An 18,545-nucleotide genomic window follows, 5' to 3' on the forward strand; every position below is an offset into this window, starting at 1 on the left:
AACAGGGATGTTAACCATAGTTGAAGCTAACCTTTTATAATTGTATCTGAAGGCAAAATACTAACTACTTACCTCCTAAAGAACAGTCACAACAAGTTACTAATTATTTTCTCATAACTCGAACCCCAACTCATGAGCTTGAACTTGAACTTGAACTTTGCACTCATACATTCCCTAGTACCTCGCACCGAAAATGTTTGTAGTTGTATATAGCTGGAAAGGAACAGTATAGCTTGACAGGCTGGGTTCCCTTACGCGCCAGGATGTCCAGTGTGAAGTAAGTTGCAAATTTTCAGCTAGTAGTAAATTAGTTACAACTTTATTTATTTTTTTAAATTCCCCCCCCCCCCCCCCCCGCCTTGATTAGTCAGCTACATGCGGGTGGAAGAATTTTGTATGAATTTATCTAGTGCGTTGCTATGAAGTTTTGTTGTTGTTGATGTTGTTGTATCAACTGCAGGAGATACATTGCCAGCTACTGGAACATTTTCAGTGCTTAAAAAACCACAACACAAAGTTTGTAATCACCTCCTCAGTAATTTTCTCAAAAGCTCGTAAAGTTCCCTGTCTGTCCAATGGAAGATTCTCATCTTCTCCAAAGATCTTGGGAAAGAATCTTGTGGAAAAAAAAGTTACGATTATACCTTGCTTTGTGAGAGTAGGGTCATACTCAATGTAACAGTTTATGCTGAGCCATGTCCATGGTATCTAGTTTCCCATGATTACAAAAAGGAGGTATCATCTTAATTGGCCTCAGTATAGAGATACATCCGACAGCTGAGTTTACATTGTAGAAGTAAAAGGTATGCACGGCCACTTAATGTCAGAACTTGCATAAACAAAGTTCATACACCAACAACATACTATTGACATCTGCTACATGAATTAAGCAATCAAAAATAGACATCATATCTTACTCAGGAAGTATTCGTCCAAGAATTAAGTTTGCATCAGTAACTGTCAAAGGCCCACCTGCAAAAAATAATAAAAAACGAAATTCATGGATAGAACATGCGCAGAAGTGGAAATGACCCCGAACAAAAGAAACAAAGACAGACAAAGAAAAGGAAATGAATGTTGTCTAAGGGTGGGCGACATGGCATAGAAGTCAGACTTAACGAGTCACTTAAAAGGAGAGGAAGTTAAAGAAGACGAAGATTTGCTTCAAGAGTTTATTAAAAAAATGTTTCTTGCCTTTCCTGTAACATACTGGTCCTGGATGGGCACCAGCTGACTCTGGTCCCACAACAAACAGCCCTGCCCTAAAAAACAGGCGTGAGCCACCACCTGCTGCAACAGTGTTGATATCCAGCTGTATAAACCAATAATACAGTGCTTTCATTCAGAAAAACCATTTGAGGATGTAACAACCTAACCGATCACACAAAGTAAGAACCGGTTTACCCTTCAAACATTTGATAACTTTACTAGCAAAATAAATGTATCAAATTACAGCAAACTTACGTGCAATAATCAAGCAGCTCTCGAAGAAACACTCCATATTAATGCAAGAGGAGTTACTTTGTACTAACAATGTTCTATGTACCTGGGGTGCCTGTATAGTAATTCCAGCAGTTGTTGTTTCAAACACTTGCTCATACTGACCAGCATAACGAGAGACATCAGTTGATGTTCCTATCAACAAAATGGAAAACTTACCTCAAAAACTCATTAATAATTCATAAACCCATTGACTTATCAAATGGTCGAAAAAACATTACGTGCAGTGGTTTTGAAACCCGATAAAAATTACCTCCTCCTTATTAGCATACGGTGTTTAATGTTTTTCATTTACATTTACATTTACATGTTATTAGGTCGGTAAAATATGTATGCTAATTTACAACGTTCACAAAAGCATCATTGTTATGAACTCTCTTGAAACACGCTTTTCCAGTATTCTTTTTGAAGCCGTTCAAAAAACTCGCAGCACGTGTTTATCGAGTATTAAACCACTCAAATTCCGATAAAACACTGCTGCTCGTGTTTCAAACATTACATATTAATCCAAAAGAAACCCTACGCACTCATTATGCTCATTATGCTCTTCCCTTCAGTCTCTGATTTCCCATACAATAAAGCATTTTTAAAATTTAAATTTCAGATTGTCCTTTGGGAAAGCTGCTTTTAAGCTGTACTTGCCCAAAGCAATTTCTTACTAGTCAAATAAGTTTTTAAATACGGCTATTTTATTCAATGTAACAGTTAGTCCATTTAAGGTAACTGTGCATTTTTGTACATATATTAATACGGAGCTTAAAAAAAATTTTTACTGGTTATTTATACAAGGGTTAAATTAAAACCACTTTTGGTGGTTATTACGGCAGTGGCTAAAATAAAACAGATTATCGTCGTTATTACCGGTAATACACAGATTAAAATATAGCAGTTTTTAGTGGATATTAGTCTGGTAATTAAAAGAAAACAATTTTTCGAGATTATAAGCCTGGTCGTTAAATTGAAATAGTTTTTGGTGGTTATTAGCATGATGGTTAAAATAAAACAGTTCTTGGTGGTTATTAGTCAAATCGTTGAAAAAAAAAAAACTTTTTGGTGGTTATACCAGTGGTTAAAATAAAACAGTTTTTACTAGTTACAACCGCGAACTTTAAAATAAAAAAGTTTTGGGTGGCTACTTACAAAGTGGTTTAAATAAAACAGCTTTTAATGGTTATAACCCTACTAGTTAAATAAAAAAAGATTTTGGTGGTTCTAAGCTTGTTGGTTAAAATAAAAAGGTTTAAGGTGGTTATTAGCCCGGTGATTAAAATAAAACAGTTTTTGCTGCTTATTAGTCCGAAGGTTAAAATAAGACTGTTTTTGGTGGTTATTAGTTCGGTGGTTCAAATAAAACAGTTTTTGGTAGTTAAAACCAGGGTGGTTACAACGAAACAGTTTTTGGTGGTTATTAGTCTGTTGGTTAAAATAAAACAGTTTTTAATGGTTAAAACCCCAGTGGTTAAAATAAAACAGTTTTTGGTGGCTATTAGTCCGGTGGTTAAAATAAAACAGTTTTTGGTGGTTATTAATCCAGTGGTTAAAATAAAACAGTTTTTGGTGGTTATTAGTTCGGTGGTTAAAATAAAACAGTTTCTGGTGGTTAAGACCCCGATGGTTAAAATAAAAAAATTTTCCGTGGTTATTAGCCCAGTGGTTAACATAAAACAGTTTTTAGTGGTTAGTAGTCCGGTGGTTAAAATAAAACAGTTTTTGGTGGTTATTTGTCCGGTGGTTAAAATAAAACAGTTTTTGGTGGTTATTAGTTCGGTGGTTAACATAAAAAAGTTTTTGGTGGTTATAACCACGGTAGTTAAAATAAAACAGTTTTTGGTGGTTTCAAACACGGTGGTTAAAATACAATAGTTTTTGGTAGTTATAATCCCAGTGAATAAAATAAAACAGTTCTTGGTGGTTATAAGGCTGGTGGTTAAAGTAAAACAGTTTTTGGTGGTTAAAAGCCCGATGGTTAAAATAAAAAAAGTTTTTCGTGGTTAAAACCCTAGTGGTTAAAACAAAACAGTTTTTGGTGGTTATTACTATGGTGATTAAAATACAACAGATCTTGATAGTTATAAGCCCGGTGGTTAAATTAAAATAATTTCTGGTGGTTAAAACCCCGATGGTTTAAATAAAAAGGTTTTTCGTAGTTATTAGCCCAGTGGTTAAAATAAAACAGTTTTTGGTGGTTATTAGTCTAGTGGTTAAGATAAAACAGTTTTTGGTGCTTATTACTCCGGTCGTTAAAATAAAACAGTTTTTGGTGGTTATTAGTCCGGTGGTTCAAATAAAAAAGTTTTTGGTGGTTATAACAATGGTGATTAAAATAAAACAGTTTTTGGTGCCTATTAGTCCCGTGATTAAAATAAAACAGTTTTTGGTGGTTATAACAATGGTGATTAAAATAAAACAGTTTTTGGTGGCTATTAGTCCGGTGGTTAAAATAAAACAGTTTTTGGTGGTTATTAGTTCAGTGGTTAAAATAAAACAGTTTCTGGTGGTTAAGACCCCGATGGTTAAAATAAAAAAGTTTTTCGTGGTTATTAGCCCAGTGGTTAACATAAAACAGTTTATAGTGGTTATTAGTCCGGTGGTTAAAATAAAAAAGTTTTTGGTGGTTATTTGTCCGGTGGTTCAAATAAAAAAGTTTTTGGTGGTTATAACAATGGTGATTAAAATAAAACAGTTTTTGGTGGCTATTAGTCCGGTGGTTAAAATAAAACAGTTTTTGGTGGTTATTAGTTCAGTGGTTAAAATAAAACAGTTTCTGGTGGTTAAGACCCCGATGGTTAAAATAAACAAGTTTTTCGTGGTTATTAGCCCAGTGTTTAACATAAAACAGTTTATAGTGGTTATTAGTCCGGTGGTTAAAATAAAACAGTTTTTGGTGGTTATTTGTCCGGTGGTTAAAATAAAACAGTTTTTGGTGGTTATTAGTTCGGTGGTTAACATAAAAAAGTTTTTGGTGGTTATAACCACGGTGGTTAAAATAAAACAGTTTTTGGTGCTTATAAGTCCGGTGGTTAAAATAAAACACTTTTTGGTGGTTATCAGTCCGGGGGTTAAATTAAAACAGTTTTTGCTGGTTATTAGTTCGGTGGTTAAAAAAAACAGTTTTTGGCGGTTATAACCACAGCGGTTAAAATAAAACAGTTTATGGTGGTTATAACCACGGTGGTTAAAATAAAACAGTTTTTGGTGGTTATAACCACGGTGGTTAAAATGCAACAGGTTTTGGTGGTTATTAGTTCGGTGGTTAAAATAAAAGAGTGTTTGGTGGTTATAACCTCGGTGGTTAAAACAAAACAGTTTTTGGTGGCTATTAGTCCGGTGGTTGAAATAAAACAGTTTTTGGTGGTTATTAGTTCAGTGGTTAAAATAAAACAGTTTCTGGTGGTTAAGACCCCGATGGTTAAAATAAAAAAGTTTTTCGTGGTTATTAGCCCAGTGTTTAACATAAAACAGTTTATAGTGGTTATTAGTCCGGTGGTTAAAATAAAACAGTTTTTGGTGGTTATTTGTCCGGTGGTTAAAATAAAACAGTTTTTGGTGGTTATTAGTTCGGTGGTTAACATAAAAAAGTTTTTGGTGGTTATAACCACGGTGGTTAAAATAAAACAGTTTTTGGTGCTTATAAGTCCGGTGGTTAAAATAAAACACTTTTTGGTGGTTATCAGTCCGGGGGTTAAATTAAAACAGTTTTTGCTGGTTATTATATTAGTTCGGTGGTTAAAAAAAAACAGTTTTTGGTGGTTATAACCACAGCGGTTAAAATAAAACAGTTTATGGTGGTTATAACCACGGTGGTTAAAATAAAACAGTTTTTGGTGGTTATTAGTCCGCTGGTTAAAATAAAAACGTTTTTGGTGGTTATTAGTTCAGTGGTTAAAATAAACCACTTTTTGGTTGTTAAAACCAGGGTAGTTAAAACGAAACAGTTTTTAGTGGTTAAAACCCCTCGGTGGTTGAAATAAAATAATCTTTGGTGGTTATTAGTCCGGTAGTTAAAATAAAACAGTTTTTTGTGGTTATTATTCCGATGGTTAATATAAAAAAGTATTTAGTAGTTATTAGTCCGGTTGTTAAAACAAAAACAGTTTTTTGGTGGTTAAGACCCCGGTGGTTAAAAAAAAATAGTCTTTGGTGGCTATTAGTCCGGTGGTTAAAATAAAACAGTTTTTGGTGGTTATTAGTCCGGTGGTTCAAATAAAAAAGTTTTTGGTGGTTATAACAACGGTGATTAAAATAAAACAGTTTTTGGTGGTTAAAACCCCGGTGATTAAAATAAAGCAGTTTTTGGTGGCTATTAGTTCGGTGGTTAAAATAAAACAGTTTTTGGTGGTTATTAATCCGGTGGTTAAAATAAAACAGTTTTTGGTGGTTATTAGTCCGGTGGTTCAAATAAAAAAGTTTTTGGTGGTTATAACAATGGTGATTAAAATAAAACAGTTTTTGGTGGTTAAAACCCCGGTGATTAAAATAAAACAGTTTTTGGTGGTTATTAGTCCGGTGGTTAAAATGAAAGAGTTTTTCGTGGTTATTAGTCTGGTGGTTAAAATAAAACAGTTTTTGGTGGTAAAACCCCGGTGGTTAAAATAAAACAGTTTTTGGTGGTTATTAGTCCGGTGGTTAAAATAAAACAGTTTTTTCTGGTTATAATTCGGTGGTTAAAATAAAACAGTTGTTGGTGGTTATTAGTCTGGTGGTTAAAATAAAACAGTTTTTGATGGTTATTAGTCCGGTGGTTCAAATAAAACAGTTTTTGGTGGTTATAACCACGGTGGTTAAAATAAAACAGTTTTTGGTGGTTATAACCACGGTGGTTAAAATGCAACAGGTTTTGGTGGTTATTAGTTCGGTGTTTAAAATAAAAGAGTGTTTGGTGGTTATAACCTCGGTGGTTAAAAGAAAACAGTTTTTGGTGGTTAAAACCCAAGTAGTTAAAATAAAACAGTTTTTGGTGGTTATTAGTACAGTGGTTAAAATACAACAGTTTTTGGTGGTTAAAACCACGGTGCTTAAAGTAAATTAGTCAGGTGGTTCAAATAAAACAGTTTTTGGTGGTTATAGCCATGGTGATTAAAATAAAACAGTTTTTGGTGGTTATTAGTCCGGTAGTTAAAGAAAAAAAGTTTTTGGTGGTTATTAATTCGGTGGTTAAAATAAAACAGTTTTTGGTGGTTATTAGTCCGGTGGTTCAAATAAAAAAGTTTTTGGTGGTTATACCAACGGTGATTAAAATAAAACAGTTTTAGGTGGTTAAAACCCCGGTGATTAAAATAAAACAGTTTTTGGTGGCTATTAGTTCGGTGGTTAAAATAAAACAGTTTTTGGTGGTTATTAATCCGGTGGTTAAAATAAAACAGTTTTTGGTGGTTATTAGTCCGGTGGTTCAAATAAAAAAGTTTTTGGTGGTTATAACAATGGTGATTAAAATAAAACAGTTTTTGGTGGTTAAAACCCCGGTGATTAAAATAAAACAGTTTTTGGTGGTAATTAGTCCGGTGGTTAAAATGAAAGAGTTTTTCATGGTTATTAGTCTGGTGGTTAAAATAAAACAGTTTTTGGTGGTAAAACCCCGGTGGTTAAAATAAAACAGTTTTTGGTGGTTATTAGTCCGGTGGTTAAAATATAAAATAGTCTGGTGGTTAAAATAAATAAAATATTTGCCCGCAAATAGAATTTTTATGCCTTTCCCGCCTTTGTTAGTAATCAATTGGATCGAGTGGTCCTGGGTCTTGGGCAAGAAGTAATTGGAATAACGTATAGCCCCCTTTAGGTGCTTGTTTCAGTCATATGATCAATATGATCATACCATAGTCATTCGTCTCGGTTCAGCAGCGGATTAAGACGTGCTTTTGTTCTTTCAAGGTAAGCCAATATAATCCACCGGTTCCCGGTTTTTCCCCTTTATTTCACTCTATTGTGTTCTGAATTTTCTTTGTTGGGGTTACGTTCCCCTTCATTGCGTTTATTTACCAATTTTTTCCCTACTTGTTTCGTTTTGCCTTGCTTTATTTCCGGACCGCGTGGCGCTACGTTAAGCAATTTTTCTGTTGGCAAGATGGAATCTACACTTTCTCCAAAAGTTCTCGTTTTAGGTCATTCTTTCGTACGTCGATTAGCTCATGATCTTAAGAACGATTTCGATCCGCGAGCCTCCGAGACTTTTAACCTACAGGGGCAAGTCCATGTGCGTTTACATGGCACGGGCGGACGCACGGTCCAGAAATTGATCAAATACGACCTGGGTGTCCTTACTGAGTTTGCCCCAGACATTGTTATTCTCGAAATTGGAACCAATGATTTAACTGTCAGTGCACCCGAGGTCGTAGGTTCCGCTATTGATGATTTTGTTCGTTTCCTTCGCTGTTCCTTCGCAGTGAAAATCATTGGCGTCTGTGAGGTCCTCCCTCGTGGAACAAAGTCTCCACATAGGTCGGATTTCAACAAGGCGGTGCCGATTTTAAACAATTACCTGCGAGTTGTTTTAGGCGAACAAGAAAGCGTTTTCTGTTGGCGCCATGTCGGCTTTTGCGAACCCAGTTGTGATCCATATTTGCCCGATGGCGTTCACGTGAACTCCGTGGGCCAGTATTGGCTGTATCGCAGCTATCGAGGCGCCATTATTAAGGCGTTAACAATGCTTGCTAAGTACATTTAGGGCGTTTACGTTTGTCCTTTCCTATTTGGTACTTCCCCACCCACCCCTTCATTGCTTTTCTTTATTGGTAGCTAGTGGTTTTTGCCTCATGTTTTTATTTAACACTTTATTATACGCATCATGTTTATTTGGGGACCTGTGTTCCCGATTTCTTTTATACGGACTTGCTATTGCGGCGACCTTTGGTCAGCCAGGCTTGTCCATGTTTACATTTGTTTAGAGCCCCTGTTGCTCTGTTTTCTTTTAAGTCATTGAGGCCTCGTGTCTCACTTTTTACAATGATTAGAGCCCCTGTTGCTCTGTTTTTATTTGGATTCATTGAGGCTTTTTGTCTCATTTTTTACAATGTTTAGAGCCCCTGTTGCTCTGTTTTTCTTATGATTCATTGAGGCCTTGTGTCTCAATTGTTACAATGATTAGAGCCCCTGTTGCTCTGTTTTTATTTGGATTCATTGAGGCTTTGTGTCTCATTTTTTACAATGACTAGAGCCCCTGTTGCTCTGTTTTTATTTGGATTCATTGAGGCTTTGTGTCTCATTTTTTACAATGTTTAGAGCCCCTGTTGCTCTGTTTTTCTTATGATTCATTGAGGCCTTGTGTCTCAATTGTTACAATGATTAGAGCCCCTGTTGCTCTGTTTTTATTTGGATTCATTGAGGCTTTGTGTCTCATTTTTTACAATGACTAGAGCCCCTGTTGCTCTGTTTTTATTTGGATTCATTGAGGCTTTGTGTCTCATTTTTTACAATGACTAGAGCCCCTGTTGCTCTGTTTTTATTTTGATTACAATGATTAGAGCCCCTGTTGCTCTGTTTTTATGTTGATTCATCGAGGCCTTGTGTCTCATTTGTTACAATGATTAGAGCCCCTGTTGCTCTGTTTTTATTTTGATTCAATGATTAGAGCCCCTGTTGCTCTGTTTTTATTATGATTCCTTGAGGCCTTGTGTCTCATTTGTTACAATGATTAGAGCCCCTGTTGCTCTGTTTTTATTTTGATTACAATGATTAGAGCCCCTGTTGCTCTGTTTTTATTTTGATTACAATGATTAGAGCCCTGTTGCTCTAATTTATTCCTCCCCCCGCTTTTTCCTAGTCGATTATCAAATACCCCTTAGGCCTCTGGGTCTCTTTGCCTTTGTTGTGGTTTTTCTTTCACAGATGCCTCCTCGTCGTTCACAACGCCAAAAACGGCCAAGTCAACAGGCCCTAGAGTCCCTCGTCTCCGTGCCAAGCCGTCGCCGTCGCCATCAGCAACCGGCAGGTGAACCTGGTCAAGTGCACGAAGACGGAGTGGGTAGTGAACATAGGGATGATGCTTTGCCTGCGGTCAGTGGCAGTGTTTCTCCGCCTGCCTCATCCACAGCTCTCCCTCCTGGTGTACTGCAGCACATCATAGCCACGGTTACGGCTGAAGTCACCAAGAAGCTCGGCGAGGCACAGGAGCCCACCACCGAGGCCCCCGTGGCATCATCTCATGAGGGGGTGGTTGGGCAGGCAGAAACGTCCTTGCAGGGTGCGATTGCTTCTTTTCAATCCTCCCTGGCAGGTGAGGCCCTGTCTTCCTCCACTTCCACTCAACCCAAGGACATCTTCAGTTCCATTAGCATACCTGCCGACGCCAGAGTCCCTCTCAAATTAAAAACTAAGATTTGGGAGGAACAGTATATTGACTTTGGCTCCCTGTTGGTCACTCCTGTCCACAATGGGAGGTACCAACTCACCCTCCAGCATTTGGATGAAGGGTCAGCACCCTCCTTAACTCTCGAGCCCTTTGCCAAGCCAAAGAAAATATCTACTTTTGATTCCTGGCTCCAGGCCTTTCATGTGTTTGTGGCTGTTTATTCGAGCAAGCACCCCCAGGCTGCTCCTGGCCTTATGAAATATGGGTCAATTATCCAAGACCTTGCCACTAAGGGCCACAACTGGCGCTATTACGATGAAAATTTTCGTCTTCTCCGCCAGTCCCCATCCACCGCTGTGCCTTGGGGTAATGTCCATTGGGAGCTTTGGCTCATGGCCCAGAACAGTTCCCAGTCCCGTAAACCACCGTCTAATGCAGGCACTGGGAAACTAAATCAGGCTATTAGTGTCCCCAGGGGCTACTGTTTTAAATATCATAGGGGAGGGGAATGCTCAGGGTGTTCTTTCAAGCATACTTGCTGTAAGTGTGAGGGGCCGCATCGGGCCCTGAATTGTAATTTTCGTGGCTTCAACAGAAATCCTGGTAACAAGTCCCAAACTCGTGGATCCCCCAAGCCCAGTGGTGGCCCTAGCCCATCCCCAGGGATTCCCCGCCCAGTTACCAACACCCATAAAAATTGATCACTTATTATCTTTTCTTTCTGGGTATACCCATTCAATTGTGGAATTTTTGTCTGCGGGGTTTACACATGGTTTTCCCCTACATTTTGAAGGTTCCCAGGTTTCCAGTACTGCTCCTAATCTTTTGTCAGCCCTACAGAATCCGGAAGCTGTTGATGCAAAACTTAACAAGGAACTTGCTGCCCATAGGCTTGCCGGTCCTTTTTCCTCCCCCCCTTTTTCAGTGTTTCGGGTCTCTCCACTGGGTCTGGTGCCCAAGAAGTCTCCGGGGGAATTCCGTTTAATTCACCATCTTTCGTTTCCAAAGGGCTCCTCTTTGAATGATGGAATTTCCCCTGAGAATACTCGGGTTACCTATGCCACTGTTGAGGATGCAATTCGTTTCATCAAGTCTGTTGGCTCTGGGTGTTTTCTTGCTAAGACAGATATAAAAAATGCCTTCCGGATTATACCTATTAACCCACAAGACTACCATCTCTTAGGGATATGTTGGAAGGGTCTTTATTACTATGACCGGGCAATGCCTATGGGTTGTTCCAGTTCCTGCAAAACCTTCGAAACCTTTAGTACTGCAATTGAATGGATTGCCCAACAGAAATTGAACATTAAGTACATTTTGCACCTCCTAGATGATTTCTTAATTGTTGCCCCTACTAAGGAGCTTTGTCACCATCAACTTAATTTGTTTTTAATGCTATGCCGCTATTTGGGCATTCCCATGGCACCGGAGAAAACCATAGGCCCCGCATCCACAATTACCTTTGCAGGTATCGAATTAGATTCTGTTTTGATGGAGGCTCGTCTGCCAGATGAGAAGCTTGTTAAGTGCCGCGTGTTAATTTCGGAATTCCTCACCCGTAAGAAAGTCACTCTGAAAGCAATTCAGTCCTTGACAGGCCTTCTTAATTTTGCTTGCTCAGTTGTGGTTCCAGGCCGAGCCTTTCTGCGTCGTTTGATTGATCTAACCATTGGTGTTCGAGCCCCTCATTTTCTTATCCGGTTATCACGGGAGGTCAAAGAGGACCTTCGCGTTTGGCAGACTTTTCTCTCCGGGTTTAATGGTCGTTCATTTTTCCTCTCCGATGCATGGTGTACTTCAACTCAGCTTGAATTATACACTGATGCATCTGGTAGCCTGGGCTTTGGCGCAATTTTTGGTTCAAAGTGGTGCTATGGGAAATGGCCATCTAGCTGGCGGCATAGGAATATTGCCTTTTTAGAATTTTATCCTATTGTGTTGAGTTTGTACTTGTGGGGTAAAGACATGACCAACCAACGTATTCTGTTTTTTACTGATAATGAAGCTTTGGTCCATGTTATTAATAAGCAATCCTGCAAGGACAAAGACTTGATGGTGTTTGTACGTAAGCTGGTGCTGGTCTGTCTCTCCAATAACATTGTCTTTAAGGCCAAGCATATTCCAGGCTTATGCAACACATTAGCTGATGCGTTGTCTCGTTTGCAGTTGCAGACCTTCAAACAGCTGGCACCGGCTTACATGCACCCATGTCCCACAGAGATACCTCTGCATCTGCAACCTCCCAATTGGCCAACATAGCATCTTTTTTGTTGAGGTCCAGTCTCCAGCCTTCTTCCATACCCACCTACAAACGGGCATGGAAACTTTTCCACCAGTTTTTTGCAAATTTATTTCAGCTACCATTTCCAGGGTTACCTATCTCACCCTCTGTTTTGGCTCTGTTTATTGCATACTTATTTGATAAGCATTACGCCCCATCCACTGTCAATACCTATGTCTCCGCCCTTGGGTTTTCTCATAAGTTGATGTCTCTTCCAGACCCCACCAAAGTTTTTTATGTATGTCAAATGCTCAAAGGATACCACAAAAAGGGGTTTCGCCTTGATAGTCGTTTACCAATTTCCCTTCCAATTTTACACAGGCTATTTTTAGTTGCTCCTCAGCTTCAGGGGTCCCCTTACCAAATTTGTCAATTCCAGGCCATGTGCTCCTTAGCCTTCTATGCATTCTTGAGGTTGGGTGAAATCACTGCTATCCCTTCACAGGCCTCATCTCCTCCCCTCCAGCTATACCAGATCACAAAGTTGCTGTCCGCCACAGGTGACCTGGTTTCTTATAAAGTCACTTTTGGGAATTACAAACATCAGTACAATGCACGCCCCTTTTCAATCATTGTTTCCCGTCAGTCGCTGTGTTGTCCTGTTACCGTTTTAACTAAATATTTGGCTTTTCGAGGTTTTCATCCAGGACCACTTTTTATGACAGTGGATGGGTTACCAGTTACTCGATCTTGGTTTTCCACTCAACTTTCCTTCGCTATACAGCTTTGTGGCCTTTCCCCCTCCCGTTACAAGGGTCACAGCTTTCGTATCGGTGCGGCCTCACATGCTGCAGAGCAGGGTTTCTCTGATGCCCAGATTCGGCTGTTAGGACGGTGGAAATCCAATGCATTCCAAAAATATTTACGGGTGCCTTGCTTGTCTTCTTAGCCATTATGTAATATTTTTATGTTGGTCTTGCTTTTTGAGTGGGCAGTTAGCAAGGGCGGCTGTCTTCCAAGAGGTTAAGGTTTGTCAATTTTTCCTCAAAGCTAGTATTTACCTATTTTCACTAATTCCCAGGAGCAGTTAGCAAGGGCGGCTGTTTACCCTGGTGTCACGTTGTATTGTTTTGTTTGGGCAGGAGCCACTAGCAAGGGCGGTGGTTTCCCATGATTTTTGGTGCGTAGTTGATTAAGTGGTATACTATCATAATTTTTCTTTTCCCATCTTGGTTCAGCTAGCAAGGGCGGCTGTCCCAATTATTACCACAGTTTATTCGTATTCCTGTTTACACCAACAGTTTATTCCTAGGCACAGTTTGCAAGGGCGGCTGCTGCCCTAGTTCATTCAGTTTTTATAATATCCTCAGCTCTTTGCTGGTTCCTCTGGTCTGCTGGCTTTGCCTGGGGTGGGGCAGCATCGGTGTCGTCTTCACGATGCTTATGGCGTTTTCTGTGCCCTCACCTTTACTGGGCCAGATTATGTATCTATCAATGATTATTCAAACTGCATATTTCGAATAAAAGCGGCTATGAGCCTGTGCTCATAGCCATTTTGGTCCAACTCTGGTAGTCTTGATTCTTTGCCCAGTAAACCGAGCTCAGGCAAGCCAGCATACATTACAGCCATTACATTATACATGTTAGGATGGAAGGGAAAGGCATAAATAAAATATTTGCCCGCAAATAGAATTTTTATGCCTTTCCCGCCTTTGTTAGTAATCAATTGGATCGAGTGGTCCTGGGTCTTGGGCAAGAAGTAATTGGAATAACGTATAGCCCCCTTTAGGTGCTTGTTTCAGTCATATGATCAATATGATCATACCATAGTCATTCGTCTCGGTTCAGCAGCGGATTAAGACGTGCTTTTGTTCTCCCACCTCCTCCCCAGGGCCAACCGCTTTCCATTAATGCATACCGTAGTGTTTTGTTTTCTGTGCCCTCACCTTTACTGGGCCAGATTATGTATCTATCAATGATTATTCAAACTGCATATTTCGAATAAAAGCGGCTATGAGCCTGTGCTCATAGCCATTTTGGTCCAACTCTGGTAGTCTTGATTCTTTGCCCAGTAAACCGAGCTCAGGCAAGCCAGCATACATTACAGCCATTACATTATACATGTTAGGATGGAAGGGAAAGGCATAAAACAGTTTTTGATGGTTATTAGTCCGGTGGTTCAAATAAAACAGTTTTTGGTGGTTATAACCACGGTGGTTAAAATAAAACAGTTTTTGGTGGTTATAACCACGGTGGTTAAAACAAAACAGGTTTTGGTGGTTATTAGTTCGGTGGTTAAAATAAAAGAGTGTTTGGTGGTTATAACCTCGGTGGTTAAAACAAAACAGTTTTTGGTGGCTATTAGTCCGGTGGTTGAAATAAAACAGTTTTTGGTGGTTATTAGTTCAGTGGTTAAAATAAAACAGTTTCTGGTGGTTAAGACCCCGATGGTTAAAATAAAAAAGTTTTTCGTGGTTATTAGCCCAGTGTTTAACATAAAACAGTTTATAGTGGTTATTAGTCCGGTGGTTAAAATAAAACAGTTTTTGGTGGTTATTTGTCCGGTGGTTAAAATAAAACAGTTTTTGGTGGTTATTAGTTCGGTGGTTAACATAAAAAAGTTTTTGGTGGTTATAACCACGGTGGTTAAAATAAAACAGTTTTTGGTGCTTATAAGTCCGGTGGTTAAAATAAAACACTTTTTGGTGGTTATCAGTCCGGGGGTTAAATTAAAACAGTTTTTGCTGGTTATTATATTAGTTCGGTGGTTAAAAAAAAACAGTTTTTGCTGGTTATAACCACAGCGGTTAAAATAAAACAGTTTATGGTGGTTATAACCACGGTGGTTAAAATAAAACAGTTTTTGGTGGTTATTAGTCCGCTGGTTAAAATAAAAACGTTTTTGGTGGTTATTAGTTCGGTGGTTAAAATAAACCAGTTTTTGGTTGTTAAAACCAGGGTAGTTAAAACGAAACAGTTTTTAGTGGTTAAAACCCCTCGGTGGTTGAAATAAAATAATCTTTGGTGGTTATTAGTCCGGTAGGTAAAATAAAACAGTTTTTTGTGGTTATTATTCCGATGGTTAATATAAAACAGTATTTAGTAGCTATTAGTCCGGTGGTTAAAAAAAAAAAACAGTTTTTTGGTGGTTAAGACCCCGGTGGTTAAAAAAAAATAGTCTTTGGTGGCTATTAGTCCGGTGGTTAAAATTAAACAGTTTTTGGTGGTTATCAGTCCGGTGGTTAAAAGAAAACAGTTTTTGGTGGTTATTAGTTCGGTGGTTAAAATAAAACAGTTTTTGGTGGTTATAACCACCGTGGTTAAAATAACACAGTTTTAGGTGGTTATTAGTCAGGTGGTTAAAATAAAACAGTTTTTGGTGGTTATTGGTCCGGTGGTTATATTAAAACAGTTTTTGGTGATTATTAGTTCAGTGGTTAAAACAAAACAGTTTTTGGTGGTTAAAACCCCGGTGGTTAAAATAAGACAGTTTTTGGTGGTTATAACCACGGTGGTTAAAATAAAAAAGTTTTTGGTGGTAAAACCCCGGTGGTTAAAATAAAACAGCTTTTGGTGGTTATTAGTCCGGTGGTTAAAATAAAACAGTTTTTTCTGGTTATAATTCGGTGGTTAAAATAAAACAGTTTTTGGTGGTTATAACCACGGTGGTTAAAATAAAACAGTTTTTGGTGGTTATAACCACGGTGGTTAAAATGCAACAGGTTTTGGTGGTTATTAGTTCGGTGGTTAAAATAAAAGAGTGTTTGGTGGTTATAACCTCGGTGGTTAAAACAAAACAGTTTTTGGTGGCTATTAGTCCGGTGGTTGAAATAAAACAGTTTTTGGTGGTTATTAGTTCAGTGGTTAAAATAAAACAGTTTCTGGTGGTTAAGACCCCGATGGTTAAAATAAAAAAGTTTTTCGTGGTTATTAGCCCAGTGTTTAACATAAAACAGTTTATAGTGGTTATTAGTCCGGTGGTTAAAATAAAACAGTTTTTGGTGGTTATTTGTCCGGTGGTTAAAATAAAACAGTTTTTGGTGGTTATTAGTTCGGTGGTTAACATAAAAAAGTTTTTGGTGGTTATAACCACGGTGGTTAAAATAAAACAGTTTTTGGTGCTTATAAGTCCGGTGGTTAAAATAAAACACTTTTTGGTGGTTATCAGTCCGGGGGTTAAATTAAAACAGTTTTTGCTGGTTATTATATTAGTTCAGTGGTTAAAAAAAAACAGTTTTTGGTGGTTATAACCACAGCGGTTAAAATAAAACAGTTTATGGTGGTTATAACCACGGTGGTTAAAATAAAACAGTTTTTGGTGGTTATTAGTCCGCTGGTTAAAATAAAAACGTTTTTGGTGGTTATTAGTTCGGTGGTTAAAATAAACCAGTTTTTGGTTGTTAAAACCAGGGTAGTTAAAACGAAACAGTTTTTAGTGGTTAAAACCCCTCGGTGGTTGAAATAAAATAATCTTTGGTGGTTATTAGTCCGGTAGTTAAAATAAAACAGTTTTTTGTGGTTATTATTCCGATGGTTAATATAAAACAGTATTTAGTAGTTATTAGTCCGGTGGTTAAAAAAAAAACAGTTTTTTGGTGGTTAAGACCCCGGTGGTTAAAAAAAAATAGTCTTTGGTGGCTATTAGTCCGGTGGTTAAAATTAAACAGTTTTTGGTGGTTATCAGTCCGGTGGTTAAAAGAAAACAGTTTTTGGTGGTTATTAGTTCGGTGGTTAAAATAAAACAGTTTTTGGTGGTTATAACCACCGTGGTTAAAATAACACAGTTTTAGGTGGTTATTAGTCAGGTGGTTAAAATAAAACAGTTTTTGGTGGTTATTGGTCCGGTGGTTATATTAAAACAGTTTTTGGTGATTATTAGTTCAGTGGTTAAAACAAAACAGTTTTTGGTGGTTAAAACCCCGGTGGTTAAAATAAGACAGTTTTTGGTGGTTATAACCACGGTGGTTAAAATAAAACAGTTTTTGGAGGTTATAACCAGGGTGATTAAAATAAAACAGTTTTTGGTGCTTATTAGTCCGGTGGTTAAAATAAAACAGTTTTTAATGGTTTATTAGTTCGGTTGTTAAAATAAAACAGTTCTTGGTGGTTATTTTACCGATAGTTAGAAAAACACAGTTTTTGGTGGTTAAAATAAAACAGTTGAGGTGGTTAAAAGCCGGGTAGCTAAAATAAAACAGTTTTTGGTGGTTATAATCCGGGTGGTTAAAATAACACATTTTTTGGTGGTTATAATCCGAGTGGTTAAAATAAAACAGTTCTTCATGGTTATAAGCCCAGTGGTTAAAATAAAACAGTTTTTGGTGGTTAAAACCCTGATGGTTAAAATAAAACAGTTTTTGGTGGTTAAAACCCAAGTAGTTAAAATAAAACAGTTTTTGGTGGTTATTAGTACGGTGGTTAAAATACAACAGTTTTTGGTGGTTAAAACCACGGTGCTTAAAGTAAATTAGTCAGGTGGTTCAAATAAAACAGTTTTTGGTGGTTATAGCCATGGTGATTAAAATAAAACAGTTTTTGGTGGTTATTAGTCCGGTAGTTAAAGAAAAAAAGTTTTTGGTGGTTATTAATTCGGTGGTTAAAATAAAACAGTTTTTGGTGGTTATTAGTCCGGTGGTTCAAATAAAAACGTTTTAGGTGGTTATAACAACGGTGATTAAAATAAAACAGTTTTTGGTGGTTAAAACCCCGGTGATTAAAATAAAACAGTTTTTGGTGGCTATTAGTTCGGTGGTTAAAATAAAACAGTTTTTGGTGGTTATTAATCCGGTGGTTAAAATGAAACAGTTTTTGGTGGTTATTAGTCCGGTGGTTCAAATAAAAAAGTTTTTGGTGGTTATAACAATGGTGATTAAAATAAAACAGTTTTTGGTGGTTAAAACCCCGGTGATTAAAATAAAACAGTTTTTGGTGGTTATTAGTCCGGTGGTTAAAATGAAAGAGTTTTTCGTGGTTATTAGTCTGGTGGTTAAAATAAAACAGTTTTTGGTGGTAAAACCCCGGTGGTTAAAATAAAACAGTTTTTGGTGGTTATTAGTCCAGTGGTTAAAATAAAACAGTTTTTTCTGGTTATAATTCGGTGGTTAAAATAAAACAGTTTTTGGTGGTTATAACCACGGTGGTTAAAATAAAACAGTTTTTGGTGGTTATAACCACGGTGGTTAAAATGCAACAGGTTTTGGTGGTTATTAGTTCGGTGGTTAAAATAAAAGAGTGTTTGGTGGTTATAACCTCGGTGGTTAAAACAAAACAGTTTTTGGTGGCTATTAGTCCGGTGGTTGAAATAAAACAGTTTTTGGTGGTTATTAGTTCAGTGGTTAAAATAAAACAGTTTCTGGTGGTTAAGACCCCGATGGTTAAAATAAAAAAGTTTTTCGTGGTTATTAGCCCAGTGTTTAACATAAAACAGTTTATAGTGGTTATTAGTCCGGTGGTTAAAATAAAACAGTTTTTGGTGGTTATTTGTCCGGTGGTTAAAATAAAACAGTTTTTGGTGGTTATTAGTTCGGTGGTTAACATAAA

The 18,545-nt window shown here is 37.7% G+C and overlaps 3 protein-coding genes across 4 annotated transcripts in view; 2 read left to right on the plus strand and 1 right to left on the minus strand.

The window, feature by feature from the left end:
- The window catches only part of LOC146478037 (5-oxoprolinase-like), a 102,602-nt gene that overhangs the window by 41,182 nt on the left and 42,875 nt on the right, over positions 1-18,545 (minus strand). For both annotated transcript variants that reach the window (XM_085112726.1, XM_085112727.1), the window contains exons 11-14: positions 1,547-1,635; positions 1,195-1,312; positions 918-972; positions 529-616 (exon numbers count right to left, since the gene is read on the minus strand). In XM_085112726.1, coding sequence (XP_084968852.1) covers positions 529-616; positions 918-972; positions 1,195-1,312; positions 1,547-1,635 — 350 coding nt within the window. The remainder of the gene's footprint in view (positions 1-528; positions 617-917; positions 973-1,194; positions 1,313-1,546; positions 1,636-18,545) is intronic.
- LOC146478038 (uncharacterized) lies at positions 7,155-10,485 on the plus strand. The gene is made up of 2 exons (XM_085112710.1): positions 7,155-7,368; positions 9,322-10,485. Exon 2 carries the CDS (start codon positions 9,322-9,324, stop codon positions 10,483-10,485), a length of 1,164 nt encoding a protein of 387 aa, XP_084968836.1. The 5' UTR covers positions 7,155-7,368.
- LOC146478039 (uncharacterized) lies at positions 11,006-12,183 on the plus strand. The gene has a single exon (XM_085112712.1). The coding sequence runs from the start codon at positions 11,006-11,008 to the stop codon at positions 12,041-12,043; it is 1,038 nt and encodes a 345-aa protein (XP_084968838.1). The 3' UTR covers positions 12,044-12,183.

The sequence above is a fragment of the Pavona decussata genome, unplaced genomic scaffold (genome assembly GCF_977016875.1).
Source record: "Pavona decussata unplaced genomic scaffold, jaPavDecu1.1 SCAFFOLD_67, whole genome shotgun sequence".
Classification (NCBI taxonomy): domain Eukaryota; kingdom Metazoa; phylum Cnidaria; class Anthozoa; order Scleractinia; family Agariciidae; genus Pavona; species Pavona decussata.